The 13,796-nt window shown below is 37.2% G+C and overlaps 1 protein-coding gene across 1 annotated transcript; it reads left to right on the top strand.

The window, feature by feature from the left end:
• The first annotated feature begins 2,066 nt into the window (after nt 1-2,066).
• On the top strand, nt 2,067-12,697 carry ubac1 (UBA domain containing 1). Its single transcript, XM_084728399.1, has 10 exons — nt 2,067-2,512; nt 4,100-4,220; nt 4,309-4,382; nt 4,541-4,648; nt 4,797-4,899; nt 5,219-5,327; nt 5,559-5,853; nt 7,960-8,046; nt 8,519-8,657; nt 10,244-12,697. The coding sequence occupies exons 1-10, from the start codon at nt 2,375-2,377 to the stop codon at nt 10,357-10,359; spliced, it is 1,290 nt and encodes a 429-aa protein (XP_084584525.1). The 5' UTR covers nt 2,067-2,374; the 3' UTR covers nt 10,360-12,697.
• The last annotated feature ends 1,099 nt before the right edge of the window (nt 12,698-13,796 follow it).

Here is a 13,796-nt window from a genome sequence, read left to right as displayed (position 1 = left end):
TTTTATGAATTCATATTTATTTACTGTTCTGTAAAACATAAAAATCCACTGAGGCAAACATTTGTGCATATTAAATGTTTTGTTACATTTTGGTAAGAAACAGTTGGCTAATTTCTCAGTTGTGTCCACTTCAAAGTTTTGTGAGACGCTCCCTGCTATAGTTTGCAAAATGTTATAATTTTAAAAAAATATTAGGTTGTAGTGAAATTGTAATATCTGCAATATGTTTCTTTCCTCTTATAAAGATATAATTTGCAAGAAATGTATTTCCCCTTTTCATTTTCAATCTGTAAAAATGTTTCTTGTTATAATAAAGGACACTTGTGTGTCTTGAACTTCTGAGAAATGTCTTTTATTACTTTTAGTTACTGCACATCACTTCTAAGGGTCAGTATCTTCTAGAAACACAGTGTGAATTATGAAAAAGGAATATAGATTGAGTACAATAACCAGAGTATAAGCACATGCCTCTGATAGATCTGAATGACAATAGACCTTTTTCATGGAAGCTAAATTGGTATGAAATAGTATGGTTGTGCTGTATTACCAATGATACTAATTAAGGTCCCATTCCATTTAGTGTAGCAGACCCTTTCCAGTGAGCCAAAATGCACAATGGAACACAACCTTAGTATTATTGGTAACACCTGTGTTTACCCTGTTATTTTACTTTAGAATGGTTGCTGTGCCAAAGGGTCTTTTAATTATTATATGTTAATAGATTTTTTTTATTAAATGTAAATAAAAATGACTTTTCTCTTCATACACTGTAGCACTTTATTTGATCTTTGGGAATGGAGCCAAGCGAAAATATTTTATTTACTATGTCTCCCTCTAGTGGTGGTAATTATAACCTTTGCATGTCACAACACTTCTTTGCAAATCTTTGCATGATTTACTGCTACTTTAAGCACAGACCTGATGTCTATATTTATTATATATATGTATTTTATATATCATAAAATATATCTATTATATATTATATATTTTCACACAGGGGCCTTCTTCAACATATAGCATCTCTCTTTTATATACTTTTATATACCAAGACATTTTGAAGACACCACCTTGGGCTTTAGGTATTTTTTCCTGTTTTATGGCATTTTTAGACTGAATTATTAATAGAGGGAAAAAAAATCAGAATCACTGAAAATGGTGCTTGGTGTGCCAGTTGATATTGTGCTGTAGTGGTTAGTTATACTCAAACAAGTTAATTCAATTATCACAAACCAGTTGACAGCCTGGAGCTTGTGGGGACCCTGGAGGTCAGGGGCCCAATCAGTTGTTGGCTTTGATAATCCATCTATGCTTATGGCAGATTAAGAGAATACTGTAGACACTGACTTTGTTCAGTTTTGTTGTTAGCTTTACGATTAATGTTTTTTTTTTTTTTAATTGTACAATATATCTGATTGTTTTAAATACATAGCATAACAATATAAGACAATAACAGAGCATGGTTTGATTTTAGTTAAGTGTAATAAAAATAAAAAATAGATGATAAAAGAATGAAAACTAAGTCAAACAATAGTGTGTGCTTAAAAAACTAACTAAAATAAAATAAAATAAAATAAATGTACAATGAATGCCTTTAGGTCTAGACTTTGTCAAGTGTGTCAGATTTCTCAACACAACTTGCATGAGGACACATTGGTGCATATATTTAGAAACCTGGTGATACCCATCCTGAACTTCTGAAATCCATCCCCTGAGAAATACCCCCCTTGTTAAAAAAAAAAAAAAAAACTAACTAATACTGAAACTCATAAGAACTAAACTGAAAATAACCATGTTTGAATAATAAAAAGTACTAATCTGAAAACAAAATTAAACTGAAATCAAACAATAAAAACTAAAAAGAAATGAAACAAACAAAACTATAATAACTTAAGTAACAGATAAAATAATTATGGAAATTAACGGGGGAAAGGAACGATTCTTTTGTTTTAAAGCTGCGGTGAGTTTTCTGGACCAGTTTGGTTACTATTTTTTATATTTTTATCCACGGAGTAGCCTGGTATTCAAAAGAACTACAGCGCCCATAATGCACCGGTGGTAGCACCGTTGAAGTTCAAAGTTCAAACATTACAGTAAAAATAGGGTACTCGCTGGCTGTCTGCCTGTGTGTTCGCTGGTATAACAAACAGCCTGGTGGTCGCAGAGCTGGTCGGTTGCCACCGCAGTGAAAGCCGGCAGAGGAAACCGAACATGGCCCTGAGCTAATCGGCTGCTGCTGTTGCCCTGTTGTCGGCGGATTTACAGAACGACGGCTAGCTGGGTGCTAACGTTAGCACGCTAGCTCGCCAGGAGCACATAGCAACTGCTGCTAGCTAACGTCACTGGACTGGTACTCTTTACTGTCAAGGCTGCAGCTATGTTCGTCCAGGAGGAGAAGATATTCGCCGGGAAAGTGTTGAAAATACACATCTGCACCATGGACGGCACGGAGTGGCTGGAGGAGGTGACGGAAGACACCACTGTGGAGAAACTGAAGGAGAAGTGCTTGAAACATGTAGGTGTTTGGGCTTGTTTGTGTCTCCCTTGGTGCTTTTTTGTCCTGTCACTCCTCTGCCTGGGGTGTTTGCAGTCTATCATGCCCTCTGTGTAAACTGTCAGTGTCAGTGTCCCTGGCTTTGTATTTATAGCAACTGGGTAGACTTTGCTATTTATAATTTAGCAGGTTGGCTGCCCCTCTTCTCAAGCTAGCTAACAGTCCGACTCTGCCCCTTTCATGTTCCCAGCGGCTAGCCGTAGAGGCATCCTGCTTTACTGGCCGTCTATTATTACACAGCCCTTCTCACTTCTCCATCTATGGCCTATAGGATAAACTCAAGTGGTAGTATAATGTTTGCTTCTCATGACAGCATGGGAAATGTACAGATTCAAGGACATATTTTGTGTAACATCAACACATAGGCACAGACAACATGATGAAAGTTTGCATTTAATATCAGATTCCCTGTTTTTTTTTTTTTTTTTATTAATAACTGTATTATATCGACTTACTTAAAGGAATAGTTTAGTCTATAAAACCTAAAAAAAATAATAAAAACTGGTCACCACGATTTCCCAGAGGCCCAGGCTAGGTTTTCAAATGTCTTATTTTGTCTTACCAAAAGATTTAATATGCAGAGATAACAAGTAAAATCTCATAGTGAAGATGTTTTTCTTAATATTTGATTAATTGATTATCTGAATCTGTCAATAAGCAAATTCTATCAGCTTCTGTCGACTGACAGAAAAACAATTGACAACCGTTTTGATAATTGATTAAACATTTTAAATGCAGCCTGACTGATGTTTTTGGCCAATACACGCAAATCACAGATATATCGGTATTGGCATATTTGTTTTCAAATATGCACCAATATGAAAACAGTTTTAATAGGATATATAATGCAGAAAATGATGTTTGGGGTGTTTATGAGGACAAGAGGAGCTGGCAGGTGTGAATGCCGAGAAGCTGCTTCTTGTTTACAACCTGCCCCTAATTGACCGGTAGTATTAAAATAGACAGACAGATACTGTTAGTACTGAAGTTTATTTAGCTTGTTTATTTTGCGTTTATTCTTGATTTCTCAATGATCATTTCTTGAATTAGTTGACTGTGTAGATGTTAAATTATTTAAAATGATAAAGAATTTTTAACTTTGATATGCTTAATTAATGTATTTGTTTAAGAAAGCAGCAACGTTTTCTGTACATAGTCATACAAAATCATTGTACCAAATTGGTGCACAGTCCACATAGGAAAGGTCTATTTTCATTCTAGCAAAAAAAAAAAAAAATATCAGCCACCAGGTTGGTAATCTGTACTGGCTGGCCCTAATTTAAACTAGTTAAAATGACAGACATACTCTGGTCCTGCCTTGTGTAGTATGAGAATTTCATTGTTTGTCTGTTTTATATAAGAATAAATTGAATACTTTCAGGCTTTGTACTGTTGGTCAGACAAAAACACTATTTGTAGATGTAGCTTCTGTCTTACAGCTTGTAGATTAATTGAGAAAATGCTTGTCAGATTATATGGTAATGAAAAAGTTGAATCCTGACTGTCAGCTTTGTATTTCTGAGATGCTTTATATTGTTTGGTTTACAGTATGTGCACGGAAGTCTAGAAGACCCCAAAACACTTACCCACCATAAACTCATACATGCTGCTACAGAAAGAGTCCTCACCGACACTAAAACTGTCGCTGATGAAAATCTCAAAGATAAAGGTATGTAACACACTTTTTGATACCTTTTTGGATTATGATAATTCTAAGATGTTTTCTATGAACTGACCATGTTTCATATATGCTGTAGATGTTTTGCTGCTCATAAAGAAAAGACCACCACCAACCCTTCCAAAGATGGCAGAAGTTAGTTCAGAAGAGAAGGTAAGCTTAATCAACTTTTGGTTTCATTAAAACAGACCTGAATGTGTGTTTTCATTATTTATTTATTTTAATTCTGCACAACTGGCATCAGTAATGTGGTGTCCTCATTTTGCCTGCCTTTAATTATCTCTCTGTGCTGTTTATCCCAATCATTACAGAAGAAACAGGATAACAAGGCTCCAGACAAAGATGCGATTCTGAAAGCCACAGCAAACCTGTCTACACGGCACACTGACCGCACTGTTACCCAGCATAACATCAGAGATGTAAGCTTCTTGGTGAAATGGATTTAACTTACAGGGTGTAGTAAAAAAAATATATCTCAGATTCTATGATTAAGAAATGTTCTACCTGTTTAGAGAATTTAGTGATGTGTCAAAGATGTTATAGATTTTTGTTGCATTTGTGTTCCAGTTTCAGACGGAGCTAAGAAAAATCCTGGTTTCTCTCATTGAAGTTGCCCAGAAGCTTCTTGCCTTGAACCCTGATGCTGTGGAACTTTTCAAAAAAGCCAATGGTAAAGCTTACAATCCCTTAAGACCAAGTCAGTATTGACAATGATATAGTCAGGAAGGTTAGAATGATAGAAGAAAGAAATAAGTTTGTGTGACTGAAGCAGGAGGTGATGTTTTTATTGTCTAAGAAAGTGTATTTTAATGCAAAACTGATATATTTTATGATCTCTCTTTAATGAGTATTTGTTTTACATATCTCGTTAATATTTCAAGATGTGTTGTTGCTAGAAGATCATGATGTTTATTGTTGTTGTCATTTCACAGATATTTCCCAACCTTAGTTTGACTTCTCTGATGTCTTTGTGTTTCTGCGTCTTGTAGCGATGTTGGATGAAGATGAAGAGGATCGAGTGGATGAAACGGCCCTTCAGCAGCTCACTGAGATGGGTTTCCCAGAGAGCAGAGCCATCAAAGCTCTTCGATTGAACCAGTAAGTCTGAGTTGGTTTAATAACGGCTCACTCACAACATGAGCCAAACTATTTGAAATATGTCTACAGCATTTATCCACTATTAAATCAGCTTAAGATGTTGAGAACTTGTTCAAATGAATCACCATAATGGACATTACTAAGTCCTTACTTGTTGCTGGTGTTGCATAGCTCACCTGCTGTGTAATCATCCTAGAAACCTTTTTTCTCATCCCACCTTTCTCTCTGCAGTATGTCAGTGACTCAGGCAATGGAGTGGCTGATCGAGCACGTAGATGACCCATCTGTAGATGCACCGTTACCTGGCCAGGACTCTTCTGGTGCAGCAGGAGCCACGGCTGCAGCCACACCGGGCCCCTCAGCTTCTGCCTCAGCCTCAGCCTCAGCCTCAGCCTCAGCCTCTGGCCCCAACCTTCTCCGCAGCCTCTCCAGCCAGTCAAGCACAGACGAGAGCAGCAGACAAGATGAGCTCACAGAAATCTTCAAGAGGATCCGCAGGAAACGGGAGTTCAGACCTGACTCAAGAGTGAGTGGTTTTATCCAATCTGAGGGTTTATCATAATATGTATTATCAGATTCTGTTTTTTTTCTAATTGTTGTGCTGGTCACAAGCTGCTGTATCTTGTGTACAAACTTCATTCCTCCACCTCTGATGGATTTTCTTCTTCGTTTGTGGCTTGGACCCAGGAATGCTGTACCTTTTCACGAGATACATACATAACAGCTTTCACTACTGTGTAACAGTGAACACACAGATTGCCTAAATATCTCATCAAGGGTGAGGAAGTGTTGTGGCATAGATGACAGAAAATTTGTCAGTGGCAGGGAATGAGTAAAGTAAGGGGCACTTGTAGATGTGTGACTGATGGAATATAGAGAAATATTGTGAAAGTAAGCTCGTTAGCCTCCATGAGTCAGGCTAAAGACCGTTAAAATAGCCTTAAACTGGAGGTATCCCAGCTATGTTTCAGAGGTGGAGGCAATAGATGGAGTAAAAAGCAATCAGGTGATTGATCGTGTTTTCTCTTGTGTTTTTTTTCCAGCACACTGAAAAAAAATCACAGTGACTCATAACTGCTACCTAGCTAATGTTGGCTTTTCACAGTGTGGACCAGCTCTGCTGTGAAAACTACAAGAGGATACATAACATAACGTTACATAAACAGGGTCTTTTTATTTATTTTCTGTGGCAGCAAACACATCACAGACTCTTTCAGGAACTATTATAGCAACCGGCGCTTATCTACACGTCTGACTAAAGTAACGCAACTACCTCGGTAGCGACCAGTGGAAACACTGACAACTGATGATATGGTCATCTGCTATGTTGCACATTAATTCATATGTGCATATGTCAAATATATTTGATGTATTGCCTAGGATTATTGTGCTGTAGTTAGCCTCTGTCTATAAATTTTTTGACATAATGATGTGCCAATGCATCTTGCACTGATATTCTTTCCATTACTCTGTAGGAAAATCCTATTTATATTGTCAAATCTTATAGACAAGGCTGATACAAGACCCTAACTCAAATATACGGTGTATAGGACAGGAATTGATGAATAGCAGCAGCCAACATGAGCTTGTGGATATAAACCAGGGCTCAACAATAAGGATTACCCCCTTGCCATGGGCAAGTAAAATGCCATTTCAAGTACATCTAGCAACACACTTCTGACAGGGCAAGTGGTAAAAAAAAAGATCATTAAATATATTTATTTATTTTTCAGAGCTGCTGATGGAAATAGCTAAGGAGTGAGCCATCTCACTTCCTTCTCATCCCTGTTGAGAGTTGTACATTCTTAGCATTTATCAGACACTCGAGAAAATGGCATGAAGCAAGTCAAACTTCATGAGCTGAAACACAAGTTAGTATTTCGGTTTAATTTGGCAGTATTAGAGGAAACTCCAATTTAAGACTCTGTATTCCACAAGTTTGAGAGCAAACAGGATTGTTTTTCTAAGGCACGTCAAGTTTCGGACAAACATTGCTGGGATGCCATAACAAGAGCCAACAGCATCTTGCTTGCATGGCAGCTAAGAAGGATGCTGACAACCCCTACTCCGGGGCCTTGCTGGTGCTTGTACGGAACATGAATGCAAAGGCAGATCAGGTAGTCGCAAAACTGATTACCACAGCATATCATGTTTCAGAAAACTTGGCTCACTGCATACTCCAGAATGATTGTGTTACAACAGGAGAATGGGATAGACCAGGATAGGCAAGAAGATTTCTGACTCATTTGTCCAACTGGGTAAATAAAAAAATATATATTGGTTTTAACTGTACAGTTTTGATATCACTCTGCTTGTGCTTACAGTCTCCTCACTTCCCCGATTGTCGATCGTAATGAACCTCAGTTTCCAGAGGAACACTTCTCCTCGGTAACTCCAAAAATAGAACAGTGATTAAAACGCTGTCTTCCAACAAAACTTCCACTGCGGTTCATTTTTCCTAACATACTGCCGTTTGAGTGGTTTCAATTTGTTCCCAGGTTCTTCTTCTGCTGAAAACAATTTAGTTTTTTCCCCAGGATATCTGCCAGCTCTATAGAACTGTGACTGTGTATGTTGTTGTAATTAGACAGAGAAGTTCTCAGACTAAACAGGTTTTTCTTTGTTTCTGCAGGCGGTTATTGCATTGATGGAGATGGGGTTTGATGAAAAGGAGGTGGTTGATGCCCTGAGGGTGAATAACAACCAACAGGATGCTGCGGTACGTTTACACATCAATGACAGGAGAGTTTGCAAGAGTTTCATTTAGCACTGAAAAAATATAGCAGTATTAGATTTGAGCTCTATTTTGTCCAACTGCTTGTGGCACTACTTACTTATCAGACTTGTGAGCAGAAAGATGGTAGCTAAATGTATGTGGTACAAACCGTACAACTCTTTGCTATATAAATCATATTGCCTTGACTGGCGTTGTTTTGATGGCAAGCTATACTGCTTGCAACTCTTTACACAGACCATGATTAACGCTAAAACAATAAAAAAGTTGACGTACAGAGAGAATTCATCAAGCATCATCATCATTCTTCGAATGCCCTCGAGATCTGAGACACAAGTTACTTCCACTGGTTTCTGTTCTAGACATTGTACGAAAAAGATGTAGACGCTGTTTTGTAGCTGATCCTGTAGTCAGATCTCCATAAAAATGTTTCACACTGTGTCCCTCTGTCCTGTAGTGTGAGTGGCTGCTGGGAGACAGGAAACCTTCTCCAGAAGATATGGACAAAGGCATCGACACCAACAGCCCGCTGTTTCAAGCCATTCTGGAGAATCCAGTGGTCCAGTTGGGTCTAACCAATCCCAAGACTCTGCTAGGTACAGTCCAGCCCAAATTAGTGGAAAAGCCACAGTTTAAAAGAAAATTGTACCCTAAACAATATGAAAAATTATCTTTCCCAGCTTTGTTTTTTTTGTTATGTGGTTTTGTTGTTAAAAACTCAAGCACAGCTACTCTCATTCTGTAAAATGGGAAAAACTGGAAATCACAAGCTGATACAGACTATCTGACACATTTTGATATGATCCAGACCAAGGGAAAGTAATGATACATTATTGTGTTTTCGTTCTGGTCTGGTTCATGTCCACACCGGCTTTTTACAAATGAACCAATAGAAATTTGCACGAAGAGTCATTGCTCATAACCATCATTAGCTGCGACTAAAACTAGACCTCTTATATCATACAGTGACAAGCAAATAGACACAGGATGAATAAACAAAGCATTCTGAGCTGTAAAGCTATAGAGGGGTAGTTCATGTGTGGTCATTATCTTTTACTCATTTTTATTTGGGAACTGCTGAATTACACAGACTAAGACACAATCTTAACCCACCTCTGTTTTAACTTTTTGTTACTCTGATGCACATATGTATCACCATGGTTATTAAAGGATATTAACATAAATGTTAGTTGGTAATTGGCAGATAGATTTAATAGTAATTAAGCTTTTGAATTCATGCTAATTCATAATTCATGCTGCAAAATCTTTACACAAAAAATCCATCACAGCCATAAACACACTAAAGCAGAGGCCACACCATTTAATTTTAGCCTTTATTTTTCACTTACCATCAGAAGCCCCCCAGATTACAGGCAAATCACTGTGCGCTCATGTGACAAAGATGGTGATGTGTAAATTACTCAAAGACGTGACCCAGAGCTCAGTGAGAGCTCACTGATGCCTCGTTGACGCCTAGGCAGTTGTCAAGCAGGTTTAATATCTGGTTGTACTGGTGGTGGCTTGAGGAGCCATGCAGCAGAGAGACAGAGAAAGAGAGATGGAAGAGCACCAGAGCATTTAAAAGAGTTCAAATGACATGACAGACAGGTCTGACTGTGTGAGACAACAACAGTAACATGCTGCACATATAATATATATAATGTATATAATCTAATGTCACTTTTAGTGTCTATGTTCATGACAAAACGTAGTCCAGCGGTTCCCCTATGTTCAACTATAAGCAGTGCTATGCAGCTGCTAAAATAAGACTGTACATTTTATTATTTTGTACTACAGATGCTCCATATAAAGATTAATTTACACACTTTCAAGTGAATGCATTATATTCAGGTCATATATCTCTGAAAATGCGAGAAAACAACAGTACCTTGCTGCATACTGATACTTCAGTATCAATAATCTAAGGTCACTTATAGCTTGTCGTTTCATGACAAAACATAGTTTGGAGAGCAAATAGACTCACAGGATGTTCCTCAGGTGGAAGATCATGTAATGTGTTTTAGATCAGTCATGTAGTGTAGAAAGATCAACAACTTCAACAACGTCACAATGGTTTTCTTGACTGAACAGAGGAGACAGTATTTACATTTAAAGGCGACTTTGAAGGCGACTGGCTTTGTTGAATATATTTCTCACCAGCTTTTGTCATTTTTGTGTGCAGCATTTGAAGACATGCTGGAGAATCCCCTGAACAGCACCCAGTGGATGAACGACCCTGAGACGGGCCCCGTTATGCTCCAAATATCCAGAATCTTCCAGACCCTCAATCGCACATAGAGCCTCCTGGTGACCCCCTGTGTGACTGTGGCAGCTTGTGTGTACGTTTGACCATACTGGGATGTGTGTGTGTGTGCGTGTGTGTGTGAATGTGTGTATCTGAGTGTGGCAGAGACACAAGTATTGTTTTTGCCTTGTAAAGACAAAGTCAGAGGAGTCAAAGTATGAAATGAGATGTTCTACATATAACTATTTATAACAGTACAGTAAAAACACTTATACAAAACAGATGTTAACATAAACATTATTATTACAGTAATAATAAAAAATTGAGATTTAGTAAGTTGTTTTTACATTTTAATGAGAACAATTTATAGTTATGACAGACATGATTTATTTTATATAATTTCTCCATGTGCAAAAATGACATCAGACATCAATTTAATGTTTACACTTCAAAGAAAACTGTTTTTGTATGTTTTGCAATATTTAAATATCAATTACAGTTGTCTGTCATCAGTGGTGAATGTGTGGAAGACTTCTGTCAGTATCATATTTTGTTTTTCTCCCCTTTGTCTTGTTTTTATCAAAAAAAACTGCTTGTAATCGAGAGGCTGCTGGTCAAAAGTTGCGTGTTTGTTTAGCTAATTGAAAATAGGCTTTCAGACACATTACCTCTCTCTCCGTTCATGCCTGCGAGGTCACTGTAAGTCAACTGCTTCTCAGTTTAAAGAGGAGACCATTTTGTCCTTGAGCCTCTTCAAGATTATTTATTTGACTTTCTTGCCTTTCAGATGAAAGCTGTACACTAAACTGTTTGTGTCTTAGTCATGTTTTTACAAGGAAATTATATATTAGGCCTGTGTGTTTGTTGTCAATGTGCTCTTGAATGTCATATTATCATGTTGCGCTCATTTAGCACTTGTTCACCTCTATGAATATCACTCACTGCAGCACTGAGGAAGTTAAAAGAAGGGTTTGTGTTTTGTCTGAAAAAGCTGTAGTGGGATGTTAAATCAAGCTGAGCCTAATCAAAATGGGTTTTGCCTTTTTAACCTTTAATTTGAATGATGAAGATGCATGCTCACTTCATGCTGTGAAGGTGCACGTGTCTTCATACACACAAAAAAGAAATAATAGAATCTAAGATGCAACCAGTGTTGGTCTTTTGGTTGACTTTTTTTCTTTTGAGAGCAATGAACATTTATGCTGTCAAACCAAACCAAAATGTCACTATATAACCTGCCTTGTCATTAGTTGTACCCATTGAAAAATCCCCTGTATTTCTGTGCAATAGCAAGGACTTCTGTTGACCTGTAAAGAAATATATTTGATTTGAGTGTTAGAGATGTGTGAACTGCAATGGGTAGTGTGTTACACAATATTAACCTTTGCATTGAGTACTTAAAAATCTCCAGCTACAAAGAGGCAAGCGTAGCCTCTCCTGGTTGTACCGAGAGTTAAAAAACAAAATGGAGGGTGGTGTGTTTTGCCAAGCTTTTGAGTGTTTTTATTCAATATTTAAAAATGTGGTATTGATGTGACTTTCTGCTCAGGGAGGCTGAGATTGTTTTTCTAAAACCTGTCGTCATGGCAAACCTCTGCTCACCCCCATCTAGTTTGGCATTTGAAAATGGCTTTAACTAATCTGTCTAGAACTTTGCTTATGAATAAGAGCACCACAAGACATGGTTTCGTAAATGCAATATTTGAAAATATTTAAATGTTTTTAGAAAGAAGTGTCTGTTTGAACTATGTATTATTACATTATTTATATCAAAGCCAAACTAGTAACTTGTTCTTATTTATAACATTTTTAGCAAAACCTTGAAGCTAATCTACAAATGTGAAAAAATTAAATGATTCAAATGTTGTTTTTACAAACCATTATAAAAACAAATGTGCTTATGGACTGGTAGGTCACAGTGTGGTTTTAAGTAGTGCAACATGTTTGAATGAAGGAGGATTTCTCCACACGTGTCTGGAAGCCTCTCTGCACACGTTCTGCACTGCAGCGGACCTTCATCGTGGCCACGGTGACCAGCTCTCTCACCACCTCCATGCTTTGCATCGGCATGCGTACAAACAAAACTGTCCCGTAACATCTTCACGCAAAAGTTGGGAGATTGTACGTTTAAAGAAAAAAAAGAAGGTCCACGGAAAATGCAGATATCTCGTCTTTGCGAATGGAACAGAAAAGAACAAAATGAACTTTATTGCTAAGGGACACTGAAGAGTTGTCGGAGTCACAGGTTATTGTTTTCACTCAGCTTTCATGCAGGACTGTCCCAGATTAACAACCTATGCAATATACTCTCACAGTCTGTTTATTCAAACAGCCTCATGGCAACTGGCATCTAAATCACTATTGCATTAAAGTTATTTTTTGTGGCTGTAATCTTTGGGTTCTGTTTTTCTTTTAGTTAATGACTAGTCAGAAAATTAGAGTATGGTTTTAGGTCTGTTTTTAAGACAATTAATCTTAGTATAGTATGTAAAATGGTCAAACTCAGATGGTTTGGTGAAAATAAATTGTCTTTAATTTTTTAGTTAGTTTTTGGTAGTGAAAAAAACATTTTTATATCACAATGGTAATAGACAGAATTCATATTGGAAGAGTGGTTGAAGCTAAATTTTTCAGACGTTTTCAGAGACTACAAAGGCTCACGGGAGACATGCCGCAATAGGAAAGACAACAAAACAAACAAATGAAAATAAATGATGGCTGTATTCCTACTGCAACTGCCTCAGTTTCACGGTCCTACGAAAGTAGTTGCACTTGTAAACTTAAGACATAGATGTGCAACAATACTTCTTAATTATTTCAAATCATTATTACAAATCATAGAGAAGTTTCTTCAAAATGAAATGTGAACAATAAACTATAGAAATTCTTTTGAGAAAACAATCTCACTACAAGGTTCACTTAATATATTTAGATTTTATCATCCCATCCATGTTCATTAAAGCTGAGGTTTATTCTTGACTTTGGGAAGAGCAGTTCAGATATTCACATTTATATATTCAGATTTATATCGATGTATTTATACAAATATTAACTGAGAAACAGAAAAAAAGACTCAGTCTGTGAATATGTGAATAAAGATAATGTGACGTGGGTAAAAGCTCCAGAAGAGACTACTTAGACAGATTTTAATAATGTACTTTATTTGCATTGCTTACGATGTACTACTTCTGTGGGGAAAACTAGGGCACCCAAAGAAAACCCTCACAAACACAGAAGCCGTGCTGGGATTTGAACTGAAGGTCTTCTTGCTGTGAGGCAACAGTGCTAAACACCGAGCCACTGTGCATCTTACATTGACCACTTGGATTTTTGTAAAATATATAAAAAAAACAATTAAAACTTGATGATCAGGAGGTTCATCCACTTATTTTACACATGTGCAGCTGTACAATAATAGCAAAATTGTGGGATAGGAATAATAAACAACCATTTAATTGTGGTCCATAAAATATTGTTACCATCACCAAAG

This window comes from Lutjanus erythropterus, chromosome 10 (genome assembly GCF_056507025.1).
Source record: "Lutjanus erythropterus isolate fLutEry1 chromosome 10, fLutEry1.hap2, whole genome shotgun sequence".
NCBI classification, from domain to species: Eukaryota; Metazoa; Chordata; class Actinopteri; order Lutjaniformes; family Lutjanidae; genus Lutjanus; species Lutjanus erythropterus.
Note: the sequence above shows the minus strand (reverse complement) of the source record. Positions and strands in the feature narration are given on the sequence as shown.

Coding starts and splice junctions, on each gene's coding strand:
- ubac1 (XM_084728399.1), top strand. CDS start 2,375: ATGTTCGTCCAGGAGGAGAAGATATTCGCCGGGAAAGTGTTGAAAATA. Junction 4,383..4,540: donor AAGTTAGTTCAGAAGAGAAG/GTAAGCTTAATC, acceptor CAATCATTACAG/AAGAAACAGGATAACAAGGC. Junction 5,854..7,959: donor AGTTCAGACCTGACTCAAGA/GTGAGTGGTTTT, acceptor TTGTTTCTGCAG/GCGGTTATTGCATTGATGGA.